The 13,412-nt window shown below is 45.0% G+C and overlaps 1 protein-coding gene across 2 annotated transcripts in view; it reads right to left on the bottom strand.

Moving 5' to 3' along the window:
* The window catches only part of FAS (Fas cell surface death receptor), a 31,466-nt gene that overhangs the window by 17,357 nt on the left and 697 nt on the right, over positions 1-13,412 (bottom strand). The window contains exon 2 of one of the 2 annotated variants that reach the window (XM_061635428.1): positions 7,458-7,509. The exons of the other annotated variant lie outside the window; for it this stretch is intronic. Coding sequence (XP_061491412.1) covers positions 7,458-7,475 — 18 coding nt within the window. The 5' untranslated portion in view covers positions 7,476-7,509. The remainder of the gene's footprint in view (positions 1-7,457; positions 7,510-13,412) is intronic. 2 annotated transcript variants of the gene reach the window in all.

The raw sequence follows: 13,412 nt of genomic DNA, 5'->3' as shown, positions 1-13,412 counted from the left end.
AGGTGCTGAACATAATAAAGAATATAGGCCTACAACTCCATGGGGCTTACAACTCCATGAAAGTTATCCTTTGACAGCCACCCACACCACATGACAGACTTCATTGGGATCCTAGAACTGGTGCAGGAGAGCAGCAAATAAGAAGTAATGCCTTTTTCATAGGCATTGCTAGGGAGTAGCAGGGTCTGTTACACCACTATGTTTTGCAGTCCTGTACAAACCATACAACTAACACTGCAAAGCTGCAGGGCTGCCTGGGGAGGGGGATTGGGGCAATTTACCCCAGGCCCACACAAAGCAAGGGGGGTCCTGCCTCAGTTCTTGTGTGTACTAGTGGACTTGCCCTTAACCTGCTACACTGCTCACCGGAATTCCTGGTATTTTGTTTAAAGTTTTCATAAAAAGAAGAAATAATATATTAGAATGTAAGATGACACTGAATCTCAGCGTGTAATACATAATGGGACCTCTCCCAGGCCATGATGAAGTAAATATTTTACATGGTTGTGTATAAAACAGAATAGATGCTAATTTGAGGCTTAAACTGGCTATAGAATTCATCCATGAGAGGCTGGAAGGGAGGGCTTATTAGGTAGGCCTGCAGCCCAACTGTAAGGTAGTCTAAACCAATCACAATACGGTAAAATCTTTCTTTATGTCTGGGCAGCAATAGAGGTAAGATCTGTCAGGCCGGCTTATGCCTGACCCAGGCCAATTAGCCCTGGTTACAGAGTTTGTTATAAGAAGAGAAAGAACAGGAATGCTTTAAGGAGGAATTCTCTGGCAGAGTGTGTCGCCTGTTCTGGGTACAGAAAGAGATCCAGGCCCACACAGGAAAGAGTTCAAGTAGTGGGCGAGTGAGTGATTACCACCTAAGATTTTCAGGCAAGATGCCCCTGAGGAGTAATTTTCTGTGGCAGATACCACCAAGAAAGGTGTATGAGTGGTGTGAGGACAGCCTTAAGGAAGGAATCCTGAGTGAGTGAGCAGTGGAGAAGGCTAGCAGCAGGCCAGAACTAGAAGACATGGGAGACTGTAAGCTCTGCCAGAAGGGGTTTGGAATTTGGAGGAGGTACTCAGGAGAAGCACAACCCGATCCCTGTTCCCTTATCCTCATGTAAGAAAAAAATGAAGCACATCTGCCCTTCTGCTTGTTCCCAGGGGAAGAAGGAGCTGCAGGAGAGAATTCTCACATGTAGTTCATGGATGCAATAATTCTCATATGTGGCCACTAGCTTTGTACACACATGCATTGGTCCGTGTAGGGGCCAGCAGCAGGACCCGCAACATTGCACCTGCACCAGCCCCATAAACCGTCTGGGTGGCTCTGCAAAGCAGATCATGGAGGGGGGTCACCGAAAGCATTCATCACGCTAGGGCCAGACCTGCGTACCAATAGTGAAGATTGGCAGTAGCAGACAGAGAGGTGGAGTGGCGGTGTTTACCTGACCTCCTGGCAACAGAGTTGCTGATGCTTACCTGGAAGATGAGTGGGAGGGGCAAAGTGATGAGGAATTTGAGACTGTGCAAACACACCAGTGGAACCAATAAGGTACTCCTGCAGGGCATTTGCACAGCACCAACCTCCCTGCCACTTTGCCCCTCCCATTCTCCCTCCTGGTAAATAGCAGCACCTCATCTGCTATGAGGTGAGGCAGGCACTGTCACTCCATCCCACCATCCACTATTGCAGATTGGGCATTAGGTTTGCTTTGCTAATTGGTGTTGCCATTTCATTAAAAGTTCCCTTTCATCATCAGGCCAGTAGCCAGACATATAGTGGAGAGCATAACAAATACACTGGGGAGGTGGCAACATTTAAATTCAATGCTGAATTCAAATTCAATATAAAACATTGCAATTAAATATATTTACAGTTATTTCATGTGTAGAATAATTTTAATTTTAAAAAACGGAATGTTAATTCAGTAGAAAACAAGTGTCTATCAAGCTGCTCTTTTTTCTTTTTCTTTTTATTGTAATTTTTACTAACTATTTACTATTATGCATATGTAATAAAGAAAGCAAAACATATATGGGAGACTATACATGAAATTAATCGCAGTTATAAATATGGATGGATAAATCTTGTTTAGTTTTCCTTTCAAAACAACAGACTAAAGAATAACAAAACAGTACAGTATCAACAGTGCAATCCTATGCAGCTCTGTCAGAAGTAAATCCCATTAAGTTCTATGGGCTTACTTCCTTGTAAATACGTTTAGGATTGTTGCCTTACAGCACAAACCTGTACTGTCTATTCAGAAGCAAATGCCTTTGAGTTTATTGGGGTTTACTCCCAGGTATGCATGTTTAGGATTGCAGCTTTAATCTCCAGGTGATGGGCAAAGCTGCAGAACGTAAGAACATAAGAAGAGCCTGCTGGATCAGCCCAATGGCCCATCTAGTCCAGCATTCTGTTCTCGCAGTGGCCAACCAGGTGCCCAAGGGAAGCCTAAAACCAGAACCTAAATGCAAGAGCATTCTGCCTATTGCGAGTAAAGCACCAATGCTTGTAACATGCAACCTGAACCAGTGGGGGGCAATAGACAGAAAGGCAACCCCTATTCTTCCCTCGCTATTCCCTAAACTACTTGTTGGCTTTTTTCAGACTACTTCCTCTCTTTGCTAGTTAGAGTGCAAACCTCATGGCTCTGCAGTGGCTACATATGTGTCTATAGTTATTTCTGCACTCTGCTGCAATATATATATATATATATAAGACAGTTTTGAAAGCAACAAACAGAACTTCACTCAAGCTTGCTCTGGATCCATATAAGGATTCCGTTAATCATCTAAACGGATTCCATTTGTGGTAGATTTCCATCCAGCATCTCCTAACTATCACCGAGCAATCAAGGAGAGCTACCCATTGCTGGCAAACTCTGAACATCTTACCAGAGCCATCAGCAGGCCTCCTGTTATAGCATTTCACCAACCTCCTAATTTGCGCAGACTGTTGGTGAGAGCTGTGCTTAAGACACCTATCACTAATCCAGGGTCTCATCCTTGTCACTCCAAACGCTGTATCACCTGTGTGTACCTCAGGGAGACAGCCACTTTTACAAGCACTAGGACAGGCAGGACATATTACATCAAACAGAACATCACCTGCAGGTCCTGCAATATAGTTTACATCATCGAGTGCAAAAGACCAGGATGTCATATCCAATACGTAGGAAAGACCACAACTGACCTATGCACATGCTTCAGGAACCACAAGTCGGCAATTTTGACAAAAAAAGTGGAGCAACCAGTTGCAAAGCATTTTAACATCGAGGGTCACAGCCTGTTGGACTTTTCCATTACAGCGATAGAGATGCCAGCAGATCCAGCAGCATTGACCAAAAGGGAGAACTTTTGGATATACTCTCTGGACACATTGGCACCACATGGCCTGAACCTGGAGGACAGTACCACCACTACTTAGCTTCTGCAAATGAAGCCCCTCTGAGCATTCCATCCTCAAAGCTCTATAACTGCCACCTTGGTAACAGCATTTGTATGTTGGCAGCTGATGAAGACGGAAGCTGAAACGTTTTGTTAATATAATAAAAATCTCTGTTTGGTTAATCACAATTACGTTCAGCTAGCTAGCTAGAGACTCCAACACTGCCTACTTTGAATACCAGTTGCTGGGAATCACGAGTCATACTGCCTCCACCAGCGGAGGTAGAACATAGCCATCGTGGCTAATAGCCATTGATAGCCTTATTCTCCATGAAAGCATACTGTAGCAAAACAACACATTGATCAGCAACATCCCTGCAACAAAAGCCCCTGCACTTCTACCAGTTCAAAACAGAACAGTTGTATACTATAGCCAGTATGGAATTTTCGCATTCTACCATGTTAAATGAAAATATCATTCTGGTGTGTTGTATACCCACAGTTCAAAAAAGCTTATAAGGCTTATACTGCTGGACTCACAATTGCTTGCTCTACAACCCTGGAGTTTTCGTGCTGATACAATGCCCTCCACAGAAAATCCACAAGTCAATGGGGAAAATGTGAGGGGGGGAAATCAAGAAGCCTCTTGGACTTTTTTCTGGAAAAGGTCTCATAATTCATTAAAAGTCAGGGGCGGCAGTAGACAACCTATAATGCTATCCCTGAGTCTGCCCCATCCTCAGACCTTAATATTTAGGCATTTAGAAGTAAAAAAAAAAAAAGCTGTTTTTATATTAATAAAGAAAATTTGCATTGGAGTCAAGGATAGTGCACCCCATGAGTATTTAGACCTAAAGGAGGGGAGCACTCCCTCCTCCTGTCCCCCACCTGCATCAGAACAGCTTTTACTTGTGCCTTCTCACTGTGAGGCAGTGCCCTACCATTGCTTGCTCAAACTGTTTAGGCTTGTGTTTCTCATGTGTGCTTTTTAGCCTGGTCTTAAGTGTTAATTCTGTGTTGTTTCCTGTCTCCAAAGCTTTTTTTTAAAAAAAACTCTCCTTGGTATGCGTGGGGATGGGGTCCTTGTCATGTCTTTCTGTGGGGTGTTGTATGCTTGCACTTCATGTGGAATGACTGCTGGAGGTGTGTTCTCAAAAATGTTCTTTTTCTCCATGTTTTTTTTCTTTTTATGTCTAAGGCTGCAATCCAAAACATGTCTACTCAGCTCCATTGGAATCAATGGAATTTACTCCCAGGTAAGTCTATATTGGATTGCAGCTTCATCTTCCCTGGGCTAGTGCATTTGCTTAACTCCCTGGAGCTTCAACTTCAAGCCCTCTGTTATCTCTTGCCTTGAGTAGAGTCTATTTGAAGCCATTTGTTTACAGGCACAGCTTGATTTAAAGTAATTTTCCTTCATTCAGTTTGCAATCCACCCCTTTACCCTCCCGAAGCTACAGGGAGAATGCCCAGAGCAGGATTGTTACTGGCTATGCCCCTGTGAAATTATTGCCAACACTTTGACTTCCTAACAACCCTACCAGGTCCAATAACTATCACCTGGCACTGGGGAGGAGGCACAAGAAGAGAGGAGGGATGGGAGAGACATTTTCTAATTTATCAAGATGCGAGTATCAGCACCACATTGTTTACAAAAAGCACTGCTCCCACCTTCCATTGTTCTTAGCCAATGAGGGACACCACAGCTATTCTTGGAAAATCAAATTTTTGCTTGCCAGCCTGCTGCATATGCAGAATCTAGGCAGTTTAGAAAACTGCATATGCTCACTTGATCAACATGTGTAGCTCCACCCTGTATCCAGAGACTAGTTCACTTTCTGGCTGAGTCAACAAGGAGAAGCAGCCTTCATCCCAATTGCTTCTGTGTATCAGGGTATGTGTCTTAAGTGGTAAATGCAATGGGAGTGTCAGCCTGCCATCATGGAGAATGAAATAAGGAAGTTTGAATACAACAAATGCTCCCTCCCCTGAACAAATACAAGATATAAAGGCAAACCTCTCTGTAGAAAAAGTTGAGGTATTCGTATTTGCATTTTTTGGCCCTGTCCCCACCCTATTAAATGGTGCTTACTCCCGAGTAAAGTTGCATTGAAATGCAGCCTCACTCACTCTGTTGTCCAGCAGAACTTCTGTTAAGCAATTCAGAAAAGGCTAAAAAGTACTTTAATACTTATCCTTCAAAATAATTGGCAGGCATCTCCTCCCCAAAGATCGCCCTACTTCATTTCCTCCCCAGAGACAGATGGATTGATGTGTGTATATACACTAGGGTTGCCAGGTCGGAACCATCCAAAAACCTGAGAAAATGGGGGCGGGCCCTGGTGACGTCACGGGGCGGGCCCTGGTGACGTCACGGGGCGGGCCATAGTGACATCATTAAACATGACACATTGTATCAACCACAGTTGCTTGGAGCATACCATTCAAAAAAAAATTCTCTGATTGGAGATTAAAATAGAAATCTTACCTAAAATAGGGTGTTCCTCGGTCCATCTGAAGTGACAAGGTCATTCTTTCTCACAAGCTTATGGTGATGCAAAATGGAAATGGACTGCCTTCAAGTTGATCCCAGATAGGGTCTTCATGGTAAGCAGTATTCAGACAGAGGTGGTTTACTATTGCCTTCCTCTGAGGCTGAGAGGCAGTGACTGGCCCAAGGTCACCCAGGGAGCTTCATGGCAGTGTGAGGATTCAAACCCTGGTCTGCCAGGTCACAGTTCAACGCCTTTAGGGAACATTTAATCTAGCTTACTTGCTTCTGGCAAGAAGGGTTTACGTGCCCTCAGGCCAGGCCATTATTGGAAGAAAGGAGCTTAGTGTTGCAGAGATGTTAGATGGGAGCACAGATGGATGCCCTTGAAGGCAACAACTGTAAACATGCTTATTAAGGAACTAAGCCCCATAGAACTCAATAGGACTTACTTCTGAGTAGATATGGTTGCAGCCATGTTAAACAAATTAAACCAGAACTATCACTAGAAGCTAAAATGATGAAACTGAGGTTATCATACTTTGGACACATCATGAGAAGACGTGATTCATTAGAAAAGACAACAATGCTGGGAAAACCCATCTGGCTGGTTTTCCAGTCACTCTTTTTGTGGGTTGAGCTCTATTTTTATTACTCATCATTTATAAGCTGGGTATCTTGAAGAGAAGCAAACTGCTTCACTGTCAGATTTTATCATCTTGTCCCTCACGCCAAAATCTCATGTACTGAGAATGCTTCATGGCTATCTTGGCTTGTGCTCTTCTATTGTAATCTGTGATTTTGCTAACAACAACAGCTGCAAAGTGAGTTTTTAATCTACATTTACTTAAGACATATGTTTGTTGTTCATTGGGTGAAGGCTGAGTAAACTGCTACATCAGACAATAATTTGCATTAATTAAATTATTTTGTAGAACCCAAACTTTCTTGTAGGCCTGTAGGAGTTTCATAGGCACTAATGCAGGGGCCTAGTGGGTAATCCAGCCCTGCACACAAGTATGCCACAATGCTGCTGGAGGAGCCCTGTTGGATCAGAGTAAAGGCCCTTCATATCAGAAGCTATATGCCTCTGTGTACCATTTGCTGGGAATCACAAGTGGGGGCAGCGCTGCTGCACTCGGGTCCTGTTTGTGGGCTTCCCACAGGCATCTAGGTGGTCACTGTGCAAACAAGACACTGGACTAAATGGGCCTTTGGCTGATTCAGCAGGGCTCTCCTTATGTTCTTCAAACCCAGCATCCTGTGTCCACTGCATCCTGTAAGCTCACAACCAGACAGCAAGGCGATAGACCAGGGATTTGCAAACTCACCACCACCACTACTTGAACATTACTGAGGGTCTTGGCAGACTACTTAATGACTTTTTTGCCTGCTGAAGCAATTGAATGGTTTTTAATTGCATCAAGATGAAACGTCTTATAAAAGGTTATACAAAATAAGAATAATCTTTTATAGTGCTTGGGAAAATAGCAGGGAGTAGAAAAAGAGGAAGGCCAAACAAGACATGGATTGATTCCATAAAGGAAGCCATATGATTCCATAAAGGCATGCCTACCAAGATCCTGCTGTGCATGTTTCTTGGCTGTTCTGGACCTCATCCCGGCTATCTACAGCAAGATAAAGGTGGAGGGACAGGCACATCAGCGCTGAGAATTGTTCGGCCCACAGCCGCCGCCCCTGTCTCTGAGGTTATGCAGCCCACCGCTCTCTCTGTCCCCCCTCTGAGGTTATGCAGCCCATCTCCCTGGGGTTTGCCTGGCTGCCTGCCTGGGGCCTGCCTGCCTGGGGCCTGCCTGCCTGCCTGCCTGCCTGCCTGGGGCCTGCCTGCCTGGGGTCTGTCTGTCTGCCTGCCTGGGGTCTGTCTGTCTGCCTGCCTGGGGTCTGTCTGTCTGCCTGCCTGGGGTCTGCCTGCCTGCCTGCCTGGGGTCTGCCTGCCTGCCTGCCTGGGGTCTGCCTGCCTGCCTGCCTGGGTTCTGTCTGTCTGCCTGCCTGGGGTCTGGGGCCTGCCTGGGGTCTGGGGCCTGCCTGCCTGCCTGCCTGCCTGCCTGCCTGCCTGGGGCCGGCCTGCCTGCCTGCCTGCCTGGGGCCTGCCTGCCTGCCTGGGGCCTGCCTGCCTGCCTGCCTGCCTGGGGCCTGCCTGGGGTCTGTCTGCCTGCCTGCCTGGGGTCTGCCTGCCTGCCTGCCTGCCTGGGGTCTGTCTGCCTGCCTGCCTGCCTGCCTGCCTGGGGTCTGTCTGCCTGCCTGCCTGCCTGGGGTCGGTCTGCCTGCCTGCCTGCCTGCCTGCCTGGGGTCTGCCTGCCTGCCTGCCTGCCTGCCTGGGGTCTGCCTGCCTGCCTGCCTGGGGTCTGCCTGCCTGCCTGCCTGGGGTCTGCCTGCCTGCCTGCCTGGGGTCTGCCTGCCTGCCTGCCTGGGGTCTGCCTGCCTGCCTGCCTGGGGTCTGCCTGCCTGCCTGCCTGGGGTCTGCCTGCCTGCCTGCCTGGGGTCTGCCTACCTGCCTGCCTGGGGTCTGCCTACCTGCCTGCTTGGGGTCTGCCTACCTGCCTGCTTGGGGTCTGCCTGCCTGCCTGCTTGGGGTCTGCCTGCCTGCCTGCTTGGGGCCTGCCTGCCTGGGGTCTGCCTGCCTGCCTGGGGTCTGCCTGCCTGCCTGGGGTCTGCCTGGGATCTGCCTGGGGCCTGCCTGCCTGCCTAGGGCCTGCCTAGGGCCTGCCTGCCCCCCACACACACTCTCACACTCTCTCTCACTCACTCTCTCTCTCTCACTCACTCACACACTCACTCACTGCCCAAAGAGCCTACGAACCGGCCTCCAACCTGCTCCTCATGAAAAGCGGCCTTCTCATCCCGAGCTGATTCAAACGATGAGGTGCTCTAGCGGCCGCGATGGAGACTGCAGGGCACCGCCTCAACTCCTCCTCCTGTCTCTCCAGAAAGGGCGGGAAGGCAGCCAGCCACAGCCTTCACGCATGCGTGTGTCAATCACACATGCGTGCCTGAGGGGGCCAATGAAAAGCCGGAGATCCACCAGTTTAAATGAAGTATTGCCAGAGGCCGGAAATGGCCCCCTTTTGCTGGAGACTCCGGCAGAAAACCGGAGACCTGGCAACCCTAATATACACACACACACACATATGCATTAGGATTGCCAGGTTTAGGGCCTGAGACTGATCCTGTATATTTAGAAGAGAAAGCCAGCCAAGTGCAGGTGTTCTTGCAACACTGTAATGGGAAAAACCACAAGGTGGAATTCTCCCTTCCCCCTGCACAACTTTTAAAGATACAGAAGACCTCTTGGCAGCTGGGCCTGGCAACCAAGAGGTCTTCTGTATCTTTAAAAGTTGTGCAGGGGGAAATGAGAATTCCATCTTGTGATTTTTCCCATTACAGCATTGCAAGAACACCTGCACTTGGCTGACTTTCTCTTCTCCTAAAGATACAGGATCAGTCTCAGGCCCTGAGCCTGGCAACCCTAATATACATACACACAGTCAGACATATATACAGTGTATTCAGCGCAGGGGAGGTGCGATCTTTTCACCCTTTAAGACCAACAGGAATGGAACAGTTGCCCTGTCTAATGGTAGCACAGTTTGCTAGTTCTCTAGAATTCATTGCATTATTATTATTTTTAAAAAAGAGCTGCCAGCACTCAAGTCTCTGTCAAGTTCCAGCCTTTATCATAGAAAGCTGTGTTTCCCCTCTCCTTGATCTGTTGTGTGAGAATCAGTGTACTAAAGACATTTCTCACATGCTCAAACACTACTCACTTTAGATAAGATGATTGACTGAACTGACAATATTGAAATCTTGATTTCTATCTGTGTTACAGGTGGTAGTGGTGTGTTCATTTCATCTTTCCTAATTGTTGGAACAGACAACGTCTTGGTCATAATATTGCTTTTTATTGATGTTTCGCTAGCTTTTTGTTTTTTTGCTGCATTTGATACTGCTGCATTCACTTATTTTATGTTTGTTTCTATTTTGTGTTTTTGTGTGTGTTTGTTTTTATATTGTTTATTTTCATTTGTTTTTTATTATGTTTATGAGCTGCCTTGAGCTGTGTTTTGACAGTAGAAAGGCAGATATAAATCCTTTTAACCAAATAAATGAATATTCCATGGTGTTGCAAACTAGGGTTTAGGCATTTAAGGCTGAACATGTACACTTTTTTAAAAAAGATTGTTCAGAGCCTCCCTCAGTTTTTCGTGGTAATTACTAGGTACTAAAACAAAACAACTGGACAATGCAACTCTTAATATGCCTAATTTGCATAATTAGCAAATATTTACATAATGTACAAATTAGCCTGCCTGGATTTGGCCTGCCTGGATTTGAGGAACTGGAATATGGCAACCCTAGTTAATACTATGTTTGCACTTGGCACAAGAAGCCACCTCCACCCCCCTCCCTGTCTACTTTTCTGCATTTACAGTGTTTTAACTTTTTTGCACCCCAGGGGAAAATGTTTGCTTGGGCAGGTGTGCCTTAGTTGGTGGTAGGGCAGGGTCTGGGAGATGGTTGAGAAAGACAATGCTTGCTGGCTGAGAGAGTGGGGGGGTGGACTTGGTTTGGTGTGCAAAGTTCTGAGCGGTGGACTCTGCCTCCCTCCACTCCTCCCTTACTGGTAGAGAGACTACCACTGCTAGCTGGCTGTGTGTGTTTATTTTTAATGTCATTTTAGGCTCCTTAGGTGTACAGCAGCCAAGGTCAGTACTTTGTAGACACTCTAGCTTTTTTTAAAAAAAAAAATAACAGTAGTTGTAGAGATTACTTTTGAGTAATGGTAAACAATGAGTTTCAGAACAATTGTGATTGTTATATATAGGACACGGCTTGGGACCACAATACCTGATGGAACGCCTCTCCTGATACGAACCCACCCGTACACTACGCTCAACATCTGAGGCCTTCCTCCGGGTGCCTACTCCAGGGGAAGCTCGGAGGGTGGCAACAAGGGAGAGGGCCTTCTCAGTGGTGGCCCCCAAATTATGGAATGATGTTCCTGACGAGGTGCGCCTGGAGCCATCACTGTTATCTTTTTGGTGCCAGGTCAAGACTTTCCTCTTCTCCCAGGCATTTAGCATGTGTTTTTAAATTTTTTAAATTGTGTTTAAAAAGATGTGTTTTAAATGTGTATATTTGTTTTTAATGTTTTTAGTTACTGTAAACCACCCAGAAAGTTTCGGCTATGGGGCGGTAGATAGAGGATAGATGGATAGATAGAATTTGAGTTTCCTGGGGGTGGTGTTTAGACCTCCAAGTTGGTAACTTACAGTACCTAGCATTTTGTAAGTCAGGCTAATTTTACATAGCAAGCAAAATCCATGAAGCTGTTTTATCCTGAGCCACACCATTGGTCCAAGAAGCCCAGTATTATCTACTCTTGATTGGGAGCAGCCCTAAAGGTCTCAGATAAAAGTACACAGTGCTTCTACACGAGATGTGTTTGTAAAGCAGAAATGCCAGGGCTGGACCTGGGACCTTCTGCATGCAAACTGTGAGAGCCCTGCCACTCAGCTAGGGGTGCTCTCCCAGCCAGACTCTTCCTCCCAACTTTCTGTTCTTGAGCTGTGCATAGAGGCCCACCTCTTCTCCTCATTTGGTAATCTTTACCTTTCCTACTTCTCTCTGTCTATAGCCACCATCTAGGGCAGCTTCCCCTCGTGTGAGTATATTGGCTGTGGCTGATGGGAGTTTTAATTCAAAACAGATGGAGGACAGTCTGTTGGGAGAAGAGGTGGGCCTTTGAGTTTGAGAAACTCAAATCCTGTCCAGAAAATGCATTATGTAGAACAGAAAAAATTTACTTTATATGCATAGTATTGTATACTATAATATGTAGTGTAATTTATTTTGATCTGAAGGTTCAAGTTTCCAGTGGGTATTATTATTTCCTCAAGTCCTGGAGTGGATGAAGAATTAGAGCAAACTTGACCTGACCAAGCTACATGTATTCACCCTGCTACGCTTAAACCACTCCAGTTAAGAAAAGGTGGGCATGGTACATTAAAAAATAGAGCACACCTAGAAATTTATATATCATTCCACAATTGTTTTTGGAGGTTTTTAATGTAAATTATACAAAGTGTTGCTGTATTTCACATATTCACAGAAACAGAAGCAAAAGAAAAGATTTTATCTTGGGAAACTTCACTAAAATTGCAAAGTAAATCAAACATATTTAAAGTGAATATCTAAACTACATCAACTGTCTTTATATTGTTGCTTCCTCCCTGCTAAAACGAGACCAGCACAGCACATGTTTTGTTTCTGTTATTTATTTTATTTATTTTATTTTATTCGATTTATTAGTCGCCCATCTGGCTGGAAACCCAGCACTCACCATATATGCTCAGAGGCACATATTACCAAATTCTTCCAAGCTACACAGCAAGTGGATTGGACTGTGAAAGACCAACCCAAATTGTGTTACAAATTTGTAGGGCAGTACAATATCTCAGACAGGAAGTCAGGTGCTTCCCTGGTGCATTCACTATAGCTGCCCAATTTCCCTGCTTTTTAAAGTTTGATAGAAATATCTGTGGCTATAGCTAGGTTCTTAAGCTGCAAGGTCTTTTATTGGTGAATTCAGATCTGAGTGTACAGGGAAACTACTAGTATTGCAATACTGCAGGTGCAAACAGTAGTTTGTCACAAATTGCCACTTAACATCCTGATGTATCACAGACCTCTTTCTATTACATTCGTATTCTGTTTTATCTTACTGAGAAACCTGCTGCATCTGGACACTTCTTCCCCTCCCCCACAGCAAGATTTCTTGTTTCTCTTTCCTAAGATCAGTACCTTATATTTTGAGCTTATATGTAATACAACTTCCACATAATGCTTACAATAATAATAACAAAGTGATTATAATGTGCCACATTGTCCAAATACGTGTGAATCCAAAGAACTGTGTCTGATCTTCATCATGTTCAGTGCAGAATTATCTGCTTCAGATTGCTAAAGATGGGAGATTTGCATCTTTGAATGGTTCCCCATGTGAAAATGTCCCTGCAAATAGAAAGTTAGCACAACAGGAAGAATCTTGTTCCTGATGTGTTAGTTTATTTAATTGCAGGGGCATTTTCCACAGAAGACAACATTCAAAAGTTCCCTATTTAGCCTGAAACGGTAGGTTTAAAAAAAAAAAAAGTCTGTGATATGATTCTCCTGAACACAAATACTTTAGCACAAAATGACTCACAGCTCCTTTCTTCTTGACTTGAGTTCAGTGACATATGCTCAGAGTTGACAGTTACCATATGACCTCTACCTCTTTCCTTCAACTTTTCTTGGGATTCCCCTTTGATTAATTTAAAACTACCATCATTTTGAAAATCAACCACATTAATGTGCATCACCTTAAGAGAGAGCTTCTTGTTGCTTCTCTAAAATGCATTTGTGCATGATGCAGAATAAAACTGAAATACTGCCCTGTTGATAACAATGGCCAGCTTCCTAGTTACACAAACTCAGAATTGCATCATAATAAACTAAGTATACCATGCAT

The sequence above is a fragment of the Rhineura floridana genome, chromosome 7 (genome assembly GCF_030035675.1).
Source record: "Rhineura floridana isolate rRhiFlo1 chromosome 7, rRhiFlo1.hap2, whole genome shotgun sequence".
Lineage (NCBI taxonomy): Eukaryota > Metazoa > Chordata > Lepidosauria > Squamata > Rhineuridae > Rhineura > Rhineura floridana.
The sequence above is the reverse complement of the archived record's forward strand: the minus strand, read 5'-3'. Positions and strand labels throughout refer to the sequence as shown.